This window comes from Lepus europaeus, chromosome 10 (assembly GCF_033115175.1).
Source record: "Lepus europaeus isolate LE1 chromosome 10, mLepTim1.pri, whole genome shotgun sequence".
Lineage (NCBI taxonomy): Eukaryota > Metazoa > Chordata > Mammalia > Lagomorpha > Leporidae > Lepus > Lepus europaeus.
The window spans coordinates 48,494,509-48,513,031 of record NC_084836.1 but is presented as its reverse complement, the minus strand read 5'-3'; the positions used below and the strand labels follow the sequence as shown (position 1 = coordinate 48,513,031).

General features: G+C 42.5%; 1 protein-coding gene and 1 long non-coding RNA gene across 2 annotated transcripts in view; one reads left to right on the top strand and one right to left on the bottom strand.

The window, feature by feature from the left end:
- Positions 1–1,776: 1,776 nt before the first annotated feature.
- Positions 1,777–3,758, bottom strand: LOC133767632 (uncharacterized). The gene is made up of 3 exons (XR_009866902.1): positions 3,702–3,758; positions 2,245–2,624; positions 1,777–1,949 (listed from the first exon to the last, which is right to left on the bottom strand). It is a non-coding gene; the product is annotated as an uncharacterized LOC133767632 (long non-coding RNA).
- TRHDE (thyrotropin releasing hormone degrading enzyme) overlaps positions 3,109–18,523 on the top strand; it is a 429,130-nt gene continuing 413,715 nt past the window's right edge. The window contains exons 1-2 of the mRNA XM_062202069.1: positions 3,109–4,016; positions 16,337–16,610. Coding sequence (XP_062058053.1) covers positions 3,109–4,016; positions 16,337–16,610 — 1,182 coding nt within the window. The remainder of the gene's footprint in view (positions 4,017–16,336; positions 16,611–18,523) is intronic.

Genomic DNA, 18,523 nt, shown 5'->3' with positions numbered 1-18,523 from the left:
GACCTTGATACTGGGTTTATTGGGTAGTTACATGTAAGGAATCAATGAAGTAAAAAAAAAGTGCCACCCTATGCTAATAAACTTGTATCCACAACACCTGGGCCTCCAAAACAGTCCATTCACCAATTTAATCAGCCAGTAGAGACTTTATTGTTAGATGTATTATTTAATTCTGAGGTATTTGAGAATTTCATTGTGGTAGTTTTCAGAAGTACATAAATGGATTGAGGCAATACAAAGATGAATAGAAGAAAAAATCTTTGAATCTTGAGTAGCATCATTTTAGAGAGAAAAAGTTCTTAAAATCCCCTAGTAGGTAACCTCTTCACTAATGCAGTGGTTCTCAAATTCCTGGGAGTGGTTTCAGAAGTCTGTGATAACCAAATACACTGACTCCATGGTCATTATTTTACTAATCCTGAATTACCAGATGAGGACCCTGGAGTGAAAGAAATCTGGTGACTTGCTGAGGGACACAGGGCTCTTTTGCTTGCCTGCATTGCACTTCCTGATTCTGTGACACACAGCTCTTCAACTCTTAGAATGAATACAGCCAGATACATATGGACAGCAAGAGTATAGGCATTGAAAACAGAGCAGAAAAAGTAACTTGAACAGAATGTGGCATTTCCCGTGGTCTGTTGCTAACGGCCCACATGCAACATGCTTTTAAAAAAAAAAACACTCTAGCACGTATTTCACCATGGTTTAAAAATGATTCAAAGGGACATTTAGATTACATGGTACTGAGCCTGTGAGCATGCAACCCATCTGGGGACAAATGCAAAAGAGCTTCCTAGAGAGGGCTGTGTTTTCAAGCTAAAACTGGTGTGCATTTGGTCTTTTCTTTGGTCATGCTTTTAAAGCCAAACACAGTATTTTAATTATATTTTTTTCAGTACTCTAAAGCCAGTAGTAAAAAAAATTCCTTTCTGCAAGGAAAATAATTATGGGCATGGCTTCTAAATGCCCAAGGATTTGAAAATGTGAAAGAAACAGCTGAAATGGAATCACCTCATTTTCTTTATATTATGCACTTTATTTTTTATCAACTCTGATGTCAATCACACTGTTTATTAAATGCTAGAAACTTCTGCCTCTTAGCTGTTACCTTTTGAGTGGCTCTTTTCTTAAGAGTTCTTTGCACAGACTCCGAGGGCTGGGTACCCCCTATACCCATACACTCTTCACTCTAATTTGAAACTCCAATAAACTCAGCAGGGTCCACAACGAGCCAATAGGCTATGAATTTGGTTTGATGCTTACTGCTGTCAGCAAACGCTTCGCAGTGATAAGTATTCTAAGAAAGTTTACGCAATTTTCGTGATAGCACTGGAAGGCTACCAAAAAAAAACAACAAAAACAAACAAACAAACAAAAAAAAAACAACAACATTGTGGCTAGGTGAAGCAAGAAGTGACCAATCCTGGGATGTGTCTGTTGGCTCTCCTAGTAAATCTAAAGCCACAGGCTCCTATGCCCAGCTTCTGTCAGTCTTAGGTACTTTTTTGGTCCTGTGGGCATTATATTTTAATCATTTCCCCAGTCTAAAAATAGAAATGATCCTACAAGGGAACAGCCTCCTTTCTTTAGCCATTATTTCCTGAGAATTCTAAGTCCTCGTGGCTAACCTTTTTAAATCCCCCCAGTACTGCACACCTGGTCGCACCTCCCAGTATAATATAATAAACGTAGTCAGGCTTCGGAGAATTTATTTCAATTTACATACAATCCTGCGAACCCATCCGGCGAGCTGGATGGGAAATCTGACCCAGCACGATCTTCCTCGGCTCTCCACGTTAACAACCCCAGGCTCCAGCAGTCCCTCCGGGGAGCCGCAGCGGGGTTCAGGAGTCGGCAAGAGGGGTGACTGCGGGGCTCGTTGCGCGGAAGATTTACAATGTACTTCTGGCAGGCGGCTCAGCAACCCCCTCTGTGGCTGTGGGTGTCTGGTGTGACAGAGCGGAGAAAAGCTCTCTAATCTCCCCGCGCCGGCCTCCGCCGCTCACCCGCTCCCCTCCCTCCCGCCGGGCTGGCCTGCCTCCCCGCGCGCGCTCTCGCTCGCTCCTTCGCCTTTCTCGGGGAGTTCCAGTCCCCGAATGCAGCTGGAGTAGCCTTGGCACTCTGGCCCCGGAGCCTGTGTACACACACGCGCGCGCACACACACACACACGCACACGCGCGCACACGCGTACTCCGGCTCCCCCCCCCCCCCGGGGGGAGACGGAGCAGCCCTTCATCTACCTGAAGTGGATGGCCGGGCCGGACACTTCTTCCTCACTTGTCATCTCTGGAGGGCAGAGCAACACCGGAACGAGGGAGGCCCGCTGCCGCCGCCGCCGTCCGGGCTCGCCACCTCACGCCGCCGCCGCCGCTGCTGAAAGTGTCCGGGGTGGAGGAGAAGGCTCCTCCAGGCTCCAGGACAGCTCCCCGGCGTAGCTCCGCGGCCCTGGGACCGGCCGCCGGCTGATTCCCTCCAGTCTCTCCCTCCAGCACTCCCGGCCAGCCTCTCCTCTCCTCTCCTCTCCGGCTGCGGGGTGCATGGCTCGGGCGCCTCCCGTGCTGCCGCCGCTGCTACCGCCGCCGCCGCCGCGAGCACATCCCACCCGGAGGACTGCGCGCCGCTGGAGTGGGGGGAGAAAGCGGAAGCCCTAACTTCCCTCCCCACCGCGCCCGGTCCTTCTCCTCAGCCCCAGGGCCCGCGGGAAGCCGGGCGAGCGCGCGGCGGCGGGGGCAGAGCCGCGAGCCGCGGGCGCGCCGCCGGGGCGGGGGCAGCACGTGCCCGGGCGCCCGGGGCTCGGCCGCCGGAGAAGTAGCGCGCGCTGAGGCGAGCGAGCCGCTTCCCAAGTTGGGCGCGCCCCGGAGCCCCGCGCGTCGGCCGCCGCGGTCCGGAGAGGGCGGGGCTGATGGGGGGCGCCCCGGCTGCCGTCGCCTGCGGCCGGAGCCCGTCTTAAACAGCACCCCGGTCAGACTCCTCAGGGTCCCGGGCGGCGTGGCACCCTCGGCCCGCGCGCGCTCTCTCATGCCCGCTCTGGCGGCGGCCCGGGTGGCCCGCCCGCGGGGGGTGCTGGAGGGGGCGGGGGAGGAGGAGGAGGAGGAGGCGGTGTGATGGCCCTGGACGGCGAGCGGGGGGAGCAGGAGGAGGAGAAGAAAAAGAAGAAGAAGAAAAAGAAGAGGAAGAAGAAGAAGGAGGAGGAGGAGGAGGAGGGGGCCGGGAAGAGCAGCTCAGCCTTCGCGGCCGCGATGGGCGACGACGACGCCGCGCTCCGGGCAGGCGGCAGGGGGCTCTCGGACCCGTGGGCGGACTCGGTGGGAGTGCGACCCCGCACCACCGAGCGCCACATCGCGGTGCACAAGCGGCTCGTGCTGGCCTTCGCTGTGTCCATCGTGGCCCTGCTCGCGGTCACCATGCTCGCCGTGCTGCTCAGCCTGCGCTTCGACGAGTGCGGGGCGAGCGCCGACGGCGGCCTCGCGGGCTTCCCCGAGCGCGGCGGCAACGCGAGCCTCCCGGGACCGGCCCGGCGCAACCACCACGCGGGCGGGGACTCCTCCTCGCAGCCCGAGGCGGGCCGGGTGGCCACCCCGGGGACCCCTTCCGCCCAGCCGCCGTCGGAGGAAGAGCGCGAGCAGCAGCAGCAGCCGTGGACGCAGCTGCGCCTGTCGGGCCGCCTCAAGCCGCTGCACTACAATCTGATGCTCACCGCCTTCATGGAGAACTTCACCTTCGCCGGGGAGGTCAACGTGGAGATCGCGTGCCGGAACGCCACCCGCTACGTCGTGCTGCACGCCTCCCGGGTGGCGGTGGAGAAGGTGCAGGTGGCCGAGGACCGCGCGGCCGGCGCTGTTCCGGTGGCTGGCTTTTTCCTCTACCCGCAAACCCAGGTCTTGGTGGTGGTGCTGAACAGAACCCTGGAGGCGCAGAGGAATTACAACCTGAAGATCATCTACAACGCCCTGATCGAGAACGAACTCCTGGGCTTCTTCCGCAGCTCCTACGTGCTCCACGGGGAGAGAAGGTACGGAGGGGAGGGAGGCGGTGCCCCGCGCCGCCCCACCCCGCCAGGCGGCTCGAATCGCGGGGCGGCCGGCGACCCCAGGGACCCGGCTGGTTTCCCACGCCCGGGAAGCCGGGGCGGTGGCGGGAGGGAGCCAAGCAGGGCAGGACGCTCACCCCGCACTCACTCGCGCCGGGGCTCGCCCTGCGGCCAGCTCCGAAAACTCACTCACCTGTGCCAAAAGCCGAATGCTGCTCCCTCCTCTAGTGCGGAGCTCCCCCCTTCCCGGGTCGAAGTTCCTAAGCCCTCGGCTTTCTCTGATGGAGCGCGGAAGCTGAGCGAAGCCCGAGTGACCTCCAGAGCTCGCCAAGTTCCCGTCGAGGGAAAACGCGGCGAACCCCAAAGGCCAGGGCAGCGGCGCACCCCGCGTAGGGTGGTGGAACGGGCCAGACACCCCGCATCCCTAAACACGCTCACTTCCTCTGCCTAGGAGGAGCCCCTCCCGGCAAGTGCAGCGGTAGAGGGTGGGCTTCGGCTGCGTAAAGTTTTCCCAAACTGTAAGTTGGGATTCGGAGCGGAAAGAGCGGTCCCCAGTGGGGTGGGGAGTGCCCGTGTGACCTAGCCCGAGCTGCCAGCTCTCTGCGGACGCTGGGTTACCTCAGTTGTTGGTGCGTGCGGTGCTGCCTCTGGGAATGACTGCAGTGGCTAAGGGTGGGAGAGGCAGCGTTCAATCTCAAATGCCCAGTGAGTGAGTGCCTTTGAAGTGCTTTAGGTCTGAGCGGTGCTCCACTTTGTAGTTTTTGAGAGGCTGCGGTTTTTTTTTTTTTTTTTTTTCCTTCCCATGACTTGTTTAAAGCCCAGACTTTGGAATCCAACTGCCCCGGGTTCGAATCACCGCTGAGGTGGTTTGAGAAAGGTACTATACCCACCTCTAGTGTTCATTATGTTCAGGAACCCGATCCCACAGGAAGCCTCTGGGTAGATAACTATTATCAGCATTCTCTGTTTTACAGCTGAGGCAATGGAGGAGGCACAGACAAATCTCGTAACTTGACCCAGATCACAGTGAGCTGACAAAGCAGGGATTTAGAAACAGGTAGTTTGGCTCCAGAGCCCAAACTTTGAATTCTAACCTGGGGATAATACTGCCTGTTAGAGGATTTGTGCAGATGTTGGTGATCAAAGCATTTAACCCTGTGCCCGGCTGGGGTTGGTGAGTTTTCTATAACAGTAGGTTCTGAAATACATTGTGCATTGAGTGACACTTTCTCTTTCCTCTTGCCCATTGCATTTAAAATAACTTCGATTAATTAAATGCTGACAACCAAAGTGGGCTTAAAAATGAAACCACCAACTTTAGCAGAGGAGACAACGTGGAGGTTACTAAGGAGGCAAGAACTCTTCTTTTCTCAGGTGCTTCTCATAATAGCAAAAAAAAAAAAAAAAAAAAAAAAAAATCAGGGCTCAGAGCAGCCAGGGGCACTTAAGGTCTTCAGGGTTGTCATTAGAGAGCTAGGTTTTCACCTTTGGTTCTCTAATCCCTGGACGAGGGCTCAGGATGTTGTGCAAGAGGCTAGGAAATTTTAAATTTTCCTACAAAAAGTTATTTATAAATGCTGTGAAGTAACCTCATATAAATAAACAACTCAGTGCGTTAGTAGTTGCTTGAGAGTTAAGGCCTCCTATAAATGAGTGTGTAGATTATTCAATTTCTACCTCTTCTGATCAGGTACACATAATTTAAACCTCTTTCCATCACTTTCAACATGCTGTAAAGAATACAGATTAAAAGTACTTTTTAAACCCACAATCATGTCAAACATGGGAGAAAGGCATAAAAGGCACATTTGCATGTTATGTTTAGAAACAAGTTTGTTACCTCTGAATGTCAGTGGTGGGAGTTGCATATCATTACTGATAAATTTTGCTGTGATGAAATAAATAGGTCCAGCAAATCCTGTTTTTGAGCTATGCCAAAATACATTTGGCAGAGCTGAGCTTGTTTTGGTCAGTGCTTTCAAATTAACAGAACCCTTAAAACGACCAGCTGTTTCTGCTTGACCCATAACTGATTTCTTGTACCCTAGTGCCTATTTGTATTCAAACTTTATCCTTCAGTTTTCTCCAAAGATGTAAATAAATTGGTTGAAAGTTTAACCTAGTGTACATGTATGGTTAAAACGTGCATCCCAATAGGACACCCCAGAATGGCTTTGTTTCTAAGAGAAAGTCCTTATTCTGCCTTCTACCCTTCCCCCCCTTCTTCGACACCACAGTGAATCTGATCATTTCTTGGATGTTTCTACTAGGATTGATAAAGCAAAATAAATCTAACAAACCATTTCACAGTATGTCAGCATTCCATTTTTAAACTTCTTCCTTGTTGTTTCTGAGGCTACTTGAAGCTTTTCTAAGCAGACCGATTTCAGGAACTGAGCCAGAGTTGAACTTTATTGGTATTGATTTTGTCCTCAAAATGCAATGTAAATTGGCATTTTAAAACCCACTTTCCAAAAGGACACAGATGCAAACTCTGAATTTTCATTTGATTAATGATTAAATATCTTGGTGTTCAGTTAGTCATAATTTTTGCCAATTAAATTATAGAATTAGTTCCATAATGAAAATATTTAATGTGCCAAAGGGCAACAATGAATTACTTGAAATACTTAAAAAAAAAGTAATCCTACAATTCAGTTCACTTTATTTAGCCTACATAAAAACAATAATTCATTGATATCCTAACAGTATGATTCTTCAACTCACTCCTCAGAGATATGAGAGGGAGAATTTTGGTAAGGGCAGGAGATTAGGTTCTACCATGTGCCGCATGCCTTTGGCCTCTGAAGGGTCTGATCTGCCACTCATTGTTTTTGTGCTACAGGAAGACTTACTTTTTCTGGTTCCCATACTATGGTGAATAAGGGTTAGAAGACAGATGCCCCTTGGAAGCCCAAAATTCCCCAACGTGAGGCCAGTCAGTCTCCTAGTCTTAGGTCATCGTTCGTCACAGAGAGAACATTCGTCACTTGTTGAGTACAGAAAGTATGTACTCTTAAAATTGGAATGTTTATATACAAGTAGTAAATTATCTCCACTAGGCAGAACACATACACTCACCTTTTCCTCAAGTAGGTGTGCAGCATGCAGATAAAAGGGGTGTACATCTATGCCATCTTTTCTTAGAATTTGTTTGCCTAGAATTAGGTAAAATGTTCATTTACCTGAAATAATCATTGCTTTTCGGTAGCCAGATGGTGAGCACACCTATGTTCAAAGTAGGCTACCTTAATTTAGATCCAGATGGTCCGCTTGAAAGAGGAAATTTACCCTAAGTAAGTGAACATTTTAGATATTTTCAAAGGGGAGACTGTCTCTTTTTGACAGAATTTGATTGGGCCTAGAAAATGCCAAAGTGACAGGAGACAGCATAAAAATAGAAGGTCTTATTCTGTAAAGGATTGTTTAGAGAGAAACTGTGATCTTCAAGTAAAATGAGAAAATAATAATTGTAATTTTCAAAGAAAATTGGAACCATGCTTTTGCAAAAATCTTGAAAGTATGGAAGATTTTGTCTTTTAGTAGACATGTGTTCTTTTGTAGTTTAGTGTGCATAGTTTGATGCTGTGTTTTTCTGGAATGAACTAATAATGATATTTAATAAAAACAAGAAAACTACCTCATTGTTTTTATGCTGAAAGCATCTCCATTTGTCCTACTCAATTTGGAAAGCAGATTTCCATGAACAAGGAGGAGCTCCCAGATTTTTGCCCCTGGATAGAAGTCTATGAACTGAAACAATTTTGAGAACCATTTGTTTCTGTGAAAACTTTTTAAATGGTTCCTTAATGGACATACTTCATTGTTTTCCTATCAGGTGCACATAACCTCATGGCTAAACTGAGTCTAGTGTACACTTTGATCATAATTCAAAATGCCACCAATAAGTCTAACAAATGTATATATATGAATATGTATGTAAATATCTATATACACACACACACAGAAACTCTGGCCATCTAAACTTATGCAGGAAAACTCATAAAATTTGTGTTTGTCTTCCATGTTTTTCTATGGTGCCATCTGATTTGCTCACCCTGGACTATAGTAATAAAACATAGTTTCTCTGACAGAGTTAAATTAGTTTGCCTGTCTGCTCTGAATATTTTTTTCAAACAAAAATGGATCTGCTACTAGCTTTCCCAGTATTTATTTGGTATGTACAACATGTTTTCCCCTCATTTTTGTCACCGTGTTTGGTTATGGGCTTGGGACAAGAGGATAGGGCAGTAGTTTAATTTGCTTGGGAATAATGACATTAGGTCAATATGATTTTAAGACTCACATCTTTATGCATGACTTCAAAGAATAATACAAAAACAGTGAGGAAGAGTTATTTTACCTTTAAAAAGATAAGTATGTTACAGTCTGTAAGGACGAGCATCCCTCTTTTACTCCTGTGCTCATCTTCCCTCTTCACAGCAAGGATAATCATCATCCTGTTCTGCTGCTTCTCACCAGCACCACCAGTCATCACCACCATCACTCTTGTCGTCATCACCATCATCATCCTCTTAGTTCTTGACATCCTCACAGGGGTACAGCAGTTTCCCGTAGTTTTTCAAAGTCCCATGCTCCCCTATCTCCTAGACTTAGTGGAAGCCCTCTCCTGCAGACAATTTTAGTATGCAGTGTTTGAGAATGTTGTAAAATGAGGAAGTATTTTCTGCTCTTACCTGTGTGTCCAGTTGCACAGCTTGATGATGCTGGTGGGACCGTGAGGCAAAGTGGTGTGGGGCTGAATTGTGGTGAAGGGCACAGGCTCCCTGCCCTCTGCCTCCAGGCCTCTGGGTACCCAGGAGGGCCTGATGTTAAAGGGGCTCTGACACAAACTGTGCAGATATCAGCTAAATTGGTCCCTCCCAGTGTACACCCATGTTGAATTGCAGGATGAAGTTTTTAATTATTGAGATCTCTTTCTTCATTATTGTACAACTGAAGAAAACCAAATCAGATGATGGACAAAGAAGTTTACAAACCACCATTATTTTGATCTCTTTTTGAGAATAGATTCAAGACTTTTTGGTTGTGCTAGAAGATGGGAAAGGGTGTGTTTAATGTGTTGATTCTCCTCCTGGGCATTGATGCTCGAACCAGACTGCGTGTCTTCATGTCTGACTTTGCAACTTTAACTTTATGACCTCAGCCAAGTTTCCAGGTTATGCTCTGTGGTCCTTATCTGGAAAACGGAAATAAAATGATAACTGTTTCACGGAATTTCTGTAAGGATTCCATAAAGCACCTCGAACAGTGTCTGACAATTGGTCAGCACTTCAGACAGTATTAAATATTATATTTTTACATGGCTGGAAGTCTACTATTTTTGCTGGTACAAAGTCTCATAGGACCAGTGTTCTTGTTTGGAATTTCCCCTGGCTCCTTAAATGATGGGGCGGTGGTCACTGTGGGCAATCTTTTGGTTGCTTTTGCCCCCAAAACAGAATGCAGAAGATGAACAGGCAGAGAGTGGAAGGGAGAGAAGACCCAGAGTGCTGTCATCAGGAAGAGGTAGGCAGAGGGCAGGCTGTGATTTCATGGTGAGAGAAATCCCGAGCTTGGATCAAACACCAGGAGGTGGAGAGGGTTGAGGGAGTGGAAAGATGGGGGCAACAGAAGAAACACACAGCCCTCTGATTTTAGAGAGCTCTGTCTGCCAGTTGTGAAAATAGCAGGAAACAGCAAAGGGTCAGGATGGTGTCATTTCACATGGAGGAAAACCCACAGCACCAAGGAAAGAAGGATCTGTCTGGCTGGCTAGACTTTATGTGCATTTCGATAGTAGTAGTACTTTATAATATTCACATAATGTTTTGCCTCTTTCCACTATAAAACAAATGAACCTCAGACACTAATTTTATTTATTCTTATGAAAACCTAATGTTATGACTCGGGAAAGCAATTTTAGTGCATTCCTAATACTTTTCATCAATGGTGATCAAGTACTCTGTACTCACTTTTGATGAGTATTTAGTACTACATAAATGGGGAAACAATTATGAATAGTATGCTCTGTTTTTAAAACACGATTATTCACATATGCAGCACTTCCTACATACATATTGCTGGCATTATTGCATTATGTTTTTAGTTTACTAGAATGGTTATTTAAAAAAACAGACTACACACTTGCTTGTATCGTTGAATATTCAGCAGGAGTACTTCTCTTTTGAAATGGCAGAGGTTTAATGACTCATTGAAGTACATAAAAATACACACAGTCTAAACAAGGACCCATTTGAGCTTAAAATGTTTTGTCATCGAGTAACAATTTGCATTTTGATTAACAACCTTATGTGACTTCCATGACCTTGTAACTTGGTTCATTTTAAATGGGACAGATGTCACTCCCATGACCTTGTAACAGTCTGTTTACTGCAATCAATTGAATAGTAACTAGATGGTCCTTGGAACTTTTCATTTGGTCTTGGGACTTTTTATTACCAATCTTAAACTATTATAACACTAGGCAAATTATAATTGCCTGGAGAAAACACTGCTAAGATCAGAGGGCTGTGTGTTTATTTTGTTGCCCCTGTCTTTCCATTCCCTCAAAGGTCATTTTTCATTGTGTAGTGAATGTGGTATGTAGAGATGTGGCCCAAACAGAAATCTTGCAAATATCCCTTGCTTGTGAGATTCTCTTGGTTTTGGTGGATGCTACAGTCAAAAGCCATGAATTCATCTGAATACTAACAGTGTTATGTAAATCATTGTTTCCTTTGCATATCTTTACCTTTATGAAAAATCAAACTGAAAAATAATGGAGCAGAAATTGTTTTGTATCACATACACGTAATTTGTTGGCAATATCAACCAGCGTTAATGCATTACTTCTGCTGAATGTTATCATAATGACTTGACACAAGTAGCTTGCCTAGTGAACTTCCGCAGAAGTATGAAGAAATCAATTCTCTATATCCTTCAGAGGCAACACAGAGCTTTAAGCCCTCCTTCTTAGCTCAACTAAAATGTCAAATGGACAAGTTAAGAAAATCAGGTAATTTATTTTAGATAGATGAGAATTAAAATACTTGTGTGTTTTCACATTTTTCTAAGTATGCTAGAGTGACATTCTTCGAGTGACACTTCCAGAATGTCACATTGGAAGTGAAATTTTTGATGGTAACAAAGGGCTTCATTAAAAGATAAGAATTATTTTATTTAAGAAAGCAAGAGAAAAACACAACACAATACTTTTTCCCCATTACTTTCTAACTCCTTTTGTTGTATGTTACTTTTTGCTATATTTCCATGATATATTTCATATATACACTGTATATTTCAGTTTTTAATTAATTTTGTTCTTATTAGAGGTGGTGTCCTATAAATACCTCATTCCTGAAATTAACTCAGAAATCCACTATTTTCTTGTCTAAATCACTCTTTCTACAGGGCTATTTGATGTTTTTAATGACACTAACCAGAAAAGTCTCCCTTCCACCAATTGAAGGCAATCATAAAATCTATTATGGTGAGAGCAATATGTATTTTTGAAATTCTGTAGGCTCTGTTGCCAGTTGAGGGTACTGAGCTGAAACTGGCACTCTTTTAGAGAAGTGAATATCAAGGGTGAGAGGTGTTAGAGAGGGACTTGTGATACTGTGTAGTGAAGCCAGACATGACAGCACATGGGAACTCCATATGTGTGTCAAAGCTTTTTAGAAGGGTTCTGTGTTACTCGTAGTTACCCACTCATTTTTCCATCCAACTTTGACCTTTAAATATCTACCCAGGTTTCAAGACTGATTCTTGGTTTCCTTCACCATAAAACCTTCTTTAAGTTCTTTAGACTGTAGCTTCTTCAGTGGGGCGGTTTTGCTCTCAAGGGAGCATGTGGATGGTGTAGAGACATTTTGAGTCATTGTAACTAGGGAGCAGTTATGCTACTAGTGTCTATTGTGTAGAGGCCAGGGGTTCTGCTAAAATCTTACAGTGCATAGGATGGCTCCTCACATTGAGTCGCTATCCAGTCTCAGAGGCCACGCTGGAGAAGCTCTGCTTTAGGAAGTGCAATTTCGTTATCTGTTTTCCTTCTTTATCATGACTTTTTGCATGATATCCATTTAGGTATATGGTACTTCAGAAAGTTCATGGAAAATGGAATTACAAGATAAATTATTTTGGTGCAAAAATTTTTGAAATTCATATATAAACATTGAAAAGCTTTTCATTTATATGTATTTTCCATGAACTTTTTGAAAACCTCTCATGTTTATTTTCCTAGAGTGTAAACTCCTTGCAGGAGGGTGTACGTTTATACTTTTCTCCTTGGTGCTGCACACTCAAAAATGAAATTAAGAGGAGCAAATGCACCATAGAATTTGTAGTAAAAAGCCATTTAGTGGTAGTGTAATTTAAGTTTTTAAATGAATCTCATTACACTGGGGGATATGTATTTATGGTAGGGTCTGGAGCCCGGGAGGGGCCTTAAATATAATCTAGTCCAACTGCTCTTCTATACCGAGGGACTCCTTTTGATTTTCTAAATACTGAATTGAAATTCAGTTGTAATCACCCTCAGGTGCCAGACTGTGAAATTGGTATTTCCCCATTTAGACATTATCAGAATATATGGTGGCCCTCTGTGCATAGATATATACTATGTGTATGAATTCATTAAGGATACGAATTACAGAAAAAGCCATGCGATTATCTTGATTGTTGTTTTCAACCCTGAGGATGAGTGGTTTAAATTGGTGTGTTCCCTAACATGTGTACTCACTAAGTAAGGCAAAAGGAGACTGCATGCTATGTTTTCTCTGCATAAATATTTGGCTTATGAATTTCTCATTAGCCCAGTGGTGTTTACATCATCTACATCTAATAAATTCCTGTTCATTTATTAATTAATGTCAAAGACACTTTTGATTTTTACTTAAAGACGGATGTATTCTAATTAACAACCTCTATTGAACTTTGGGAGAACTTTTCCCATAGTATAATTAGTTGTCTTGTGCATGTCTTGAGTACATATAGGTAAACACACATGCACAAACATTGGCATTTTTTCTATTTGTACTGCAAAGAACTTAAAGACAAAATTGGTTATATCTTTAAAAAATAAAAATCCCAGCAAGTGCCTAATATGGTGAAAAGCTCGCACACACCTTACCGTGTTGTTATTCAGTGATTGGAATTGGAATTCTCAGATCCTTGAAAATTAAAAGGGAGCCCTTTTCCTCATTTGTGAAATTCCATGGATATCTTTTAAATAGACTCTGTAGAGAAATATCAAGCTCAGTGGACATTTTAATTAGTAAGTTGAAAGATAAGATTCGTGAGTAATATGTAAGATAAAAGCAAAGGACGATAAAATTGTAAGTGGGTGCATTTTAACTAAAAGCTGCTGACATTTCATTAAGCAAAAACGTAATATTACCAGCAGAAAATAACAAAAAAAAAATATTACTGTGATTCTGGCAATTTGGAAAGAAGAGCTGTTGTCATCTACAGCTGAAGTAAAACATTGTTTATAAATTATAGGTAAAAATTTTACTCTTTTCTTTAAAGATTTATTTATTTATTTGAAAGAGTTAGAGACAGAGATAGCAAGAGAGAGATCTTTTATCTGCTGGTTCACTTCCCAAATGGGGCAGTTTGAAGCCAGAAGCTAGGAGCTTCTATGTAGGTGCAGGGCCCAAGCACTTGGGTCATCTGCTACTTTCCCAAGCACATTAGCAGGGAGCTGGGTTGGAAGCCAAGCAGTTGGGTCTGGAAGCAGCACCCGTATGGGATACTGGCATTGCAGAAGGCGGCTTTACTGGCTACACAACAACACGGGCCCTAATTTTACTGTTTTTGAAATATAATTTGCTTTTAATCATAGACACAAAGTGTGTGTTCTAGTCTCAGCTTTGTGTTAATTGCTAATGTAACTTTAGACAAGTTAACCCTACTGGATCTACTTTTTCATTTCAGAAATTCATGAGTGGCACAATTTGTTTCTAATATTACTTCTAGCTTCAACCTTATATACATATAAAGATTTATAGTTAAAGGCTCTTTCTCCTGTATTATCTCGTTTTATCATTTTGACATTTTTGAAAGAAAGACCTAGAAAACACGATTACTATTCTTCTACCAATGAAAAAATAGGCTAAGGCAGTTAAGTCACTTAGCTAAGCCTGGTGTGTAGTAGACCAGTGCAGTTTAAAAGATAACTCTCAAAAACTTTCTTATAAGGTAAGTACACAATTAATCTTTAAGATTTCTTGTTTCTCTGTTTCAAAATGCAACTTTTAGAAAGCAGACACTCAGAGATGAATGTGAACTCCATCATTTTTAAATGGAGTGGATTTACACTTCCTGGTGTGAGCCAGGGTGGCCACTGAGATTCTACATGCACATCAACCTGTATTGATTGGTGATAGCTGCCTCAAGTCCTGTGCTGAGAATAACTTAATAATTTTGATGCCAAGTTCAGCCTCAGTGGGAAAATATGCTGTGATAGATTAGCCATGTGAAACTTGGGTGGTGGGAAGGGGAGTGATGGCAGAGCTACTCACAGAGGAAAGAGCCTTTCAGAGAAATTACTTTAGAATTCAGTAATGGCTTACAAAGTGCCTGACGCTGACTTGCCTTGCATTAAGTTTTGTAACTAGTATCATTCAAAAAAACTGACTTTTGCCATGAATGTTTTCTTGTTTAGAACAGCATCTTACTTAAAATGCTTAATTTGAATGTCTTCACTTGTAACCAGTAAGCCGGGACTTGAACCAGTGCCCGTATGGGATGCCGGCACTGCAGACTGTAGCTTTACCCACTACACCACAGTGCCAGCCCCACTCACTGCTGTATTTTATGTAGACATTTATTATGTTAATATATTGACAGGTAATGCATATATTATATGTAGTAAAAAAAAAATTAAAAGAAGAGACTTTGGACTTTTCGGTATAGAAGGTATGTTACTGTCCTTCAAGAAAGGTTGAAGATAATGGGACTAACATTGGAGCATGCCATGTTGGTGTACTAGTTCTGAGTACTGGCTCCTCGACGTCTGATCCAGCTTGCTGTAAATGAACGCAGGAAGGCAACAGATTAACCCATGTGGGAGGCGAGGATGGAGTTCCAGGCTCCTGGCTTCAGCCTGGCCCCGGCCTGGCTGTTGTGGCCATTTGGGGAGTGATTCTTCAGATAGAAGATCTATCATACTCCTCCTCCTCATCATCTCCCTCTCCCTCTCCCTCTGCCTTTCAAATAAATAAGACTTTTAAAAAGATTGAAGACAGTGTGACTCAAGCATTGCAGTTTATTAACAGCTGCTGCTTACTATTTAGAGATAGACACTTTACATATTTTTCCTCTAAGCTTTACAATATAAGTTAGAGTTGATTATTTCTTTTTTAACTTAAAAAACATTTATTCTAAAGGCAGAGAGAGACATAGAGATATCCTATCTAATGGTTCACATCCCAAATTCCCCAAATATCCAGAGTTAGGAGCTGGGAACTCACTTGGAGTCTCCCATGTGGTTGGCAGTGACTACTTGAGCCTTTACTGCTGCATCTCGGGTTATACATTATCAGGAAGATGGAATCAAGAGAGGATCTAGAACTGAAACCCAAGCTCTCTGATATATATGGGATGTGGGCATTCCAAGCAGTGTCTTAACCCCTGTGCCAAACGCCTGTTCTATTATGTGCCTTTTAAGAAGTGAACAACCATATGTCAAGAAAGTTCAGTAATTGCTGAAGATAAGGTTAAGCTGTGGATACAGAATTCAGACCAAGATTTACCAGATTTCAAAGTCTTTTCACAAAACCAGGCAAATCTTGTAATTTGAGGCCACAGATATTTCCCAGTGATTGTGTTCTCTCTCTCTCTCTCTCTCTCTCTCTCTCTCTATATATATATATATATATATATATATATTTGAATTTGTTTTGAATTTGTCACATTGTCTTTACATCTTATGTATCATCAACTTCAGGAAGGAGCATGAAATACCATAAGAGAATCATTATTTTCCAATCTTTGCCAATATGATTGTCAATGAAATGTTTTTCTGTGGAGTATAATGTTTCACCAAGTAAGCACCTCTGTGGGTTTAGAGAATTTACTTTAATTGAGACAGAAGCTTCCCTGGAGAACTTTTATTGTTGGGAACGTAGATTATATATGAATTGTGCTTTCATGCTTTTCACGCACTAAAGTTCAGTTTAGAAAAAAAATTGCAATTTGGCAAAATATATTATCAGCACAAGCGTATAATGTGGCTATAATTTAACTCAAGCCATAAATGTAATTAAGAATGTCTTTTTATTTTTTTATTTTTTCAGATTCCTTGGTGTTACTCAGTTTTCACCTATACATGCCAGAAAGGCATTTCCTTGTTTCGATGAGCCAATCTACAAGGCCACTTTCAAAATCAGCATCAAGCATCAAGCAACCTATTTATCTTTATCCAATATGCCAGTGGAAACTTCTGTGTTTGAGGAAGATGGATGGGTTACGGATCACTTTTCACAGACCCCTCTCATGTCCACATATTATTTAGCCTGGGCAATTTGCAACTTCACATTCAAAGAAACTACCACCAAGAGTGGGGTCGTAGTAAGTATTCTCAAATTAATGATGTTTTTGGTTAATGCATACTCTTTGAACTAACTTGATTTCTGGATTAGCATTGAATCATTTCTAACCTCTTCATAACTGAATCCTTTCCTTAACCCCTGGGGGCCAAATTATCTTCCTGGTTTCAGAGTCAGATAAGCTGCCTCTTCTATACCCAGCCCTCCTGTTCCTTTAACCGCCTCCACTTGCCATCCCCAGCATCCTGGTATTTGGAACCCAGTTCCTGGGTGTCTGTAGAATAGCTGCTGTCTCTTTTGGGAAATTGCCTAGTTCTGTTTGTGTGGCTGGGAAAGCTGCTGCTTTTTATTATAAAATATTTCAAATGCACATAAAATGTGGCACATAATATAAAAACTCCATATACCTAGTAGCCAGATTTATAGAATCTAGACATTTTACCACATTTTACTGTCTTTGCCTCAGTGTAATTGAACTGTTGAGAAATAAAACATAGTGGGTAGAGTTGAAGCCCTCGATGTGACCCTTCCTGATCTCATTGCCTGGCCCCATACTATTGACCCAAATTTAGTATTTGACATTTCCTTGCATATTATTGTCTAATTACTAGTTATTTGCAAATATCTATTTATAGCATATATCAGGCTTTAAAATTGCATGCAAATTTAATGATTTAATATTATAGATAAATTTTTAATGATTTATATTATAGATAACATTCTGCAACTGATTTTCAATTCATTTTATTTTTGTAGGAAAGCTTAGATATAAGGAGCACTATCTGCGTTCAATTTATAATAAAAAGTGGACTGTTTTTGGTCACTGTCCTTTGTGACACTATAGTGTCTTAAGAATTTTTCACATACTACTGCACTGCATGAGTCTTGGCTAGGCCATGCTAAGTTAACAATTTCTTCCTCATTTCAGTGGTTTATGTGATATGATAAATATGCATCTATTTTAATTTTCATATTGACCCTAAAGCAAGGTATTATGATTCCACTTTTTCTAAATGAGCAAATTGAGGTTTAAAGGGATTAAGTAATTATCCCAGGGGCAAAAAGTAAGCAAATGGTAAAGCTGCAAGTCAAATCTCTGTTGGTTTGATCCCAAGTTTTGGGCTTTGCTCTGTGCCCCAGGAATTCTGTGATTCACCATTTCTCCTGTGTGTCTCTAAGGGAAGTCATGATGTGCTTTGCTCATCCAATGCTTATTCTATTCAATATATCTTGAACAGAATAGAATCTATATTTTTAATCTGTAGGATGTTCATAACTCTATAATAACCTAAATTAAAAAAAAAACAGTTTTGGGTAAGAAAAAGTTCCTCACTGTGTAAATTTTAATGTAAATCATTGTAAAACCTACTTAAAAATAAGTTGCATACAAAATTAATTACATTACTGAAGAACTGCAAATACTGAATTTATCTAAGCAGTCATTAAAATAATGTTTTCAATGCTGACCATACAGGTCAAATGCCTTTTTAATCTTCGGGGGCTTCTAGCCCTTTATATGTGGAATTCCTCTGATGTCTATTAATGCTTTTTGTGGACATTTTGGTCTGTACTCCTTGGGCCATACACAGAAAAGGAAAAAGACATCTCGTTTCCTTTCGCATCTTCAAAAGTTAATGATTGAGTTGCTATGGGTCAGCTAGCACAGGGTACACTGGAAGTGCTTTTTCCTAGTATGTTTTCTTAAAAATATCTTAAGTGTTCTCAGTCCTACACTATTACGCTTGTTGCTAAGTGACCCATTTTTAAAGCCAGATACACTCTAATTATTTAGATGTGATTCTTTATTAGAGTTAAGAATCTCTAAGTAATTAGTAAACATTTTAAAATTCCTACTTAATGATTTTTATGTAGGAAAGGAGAAAACATGGTACCAGAGAACATTGAAAGGTCAACTGAAATAAAAATTTTAGATTA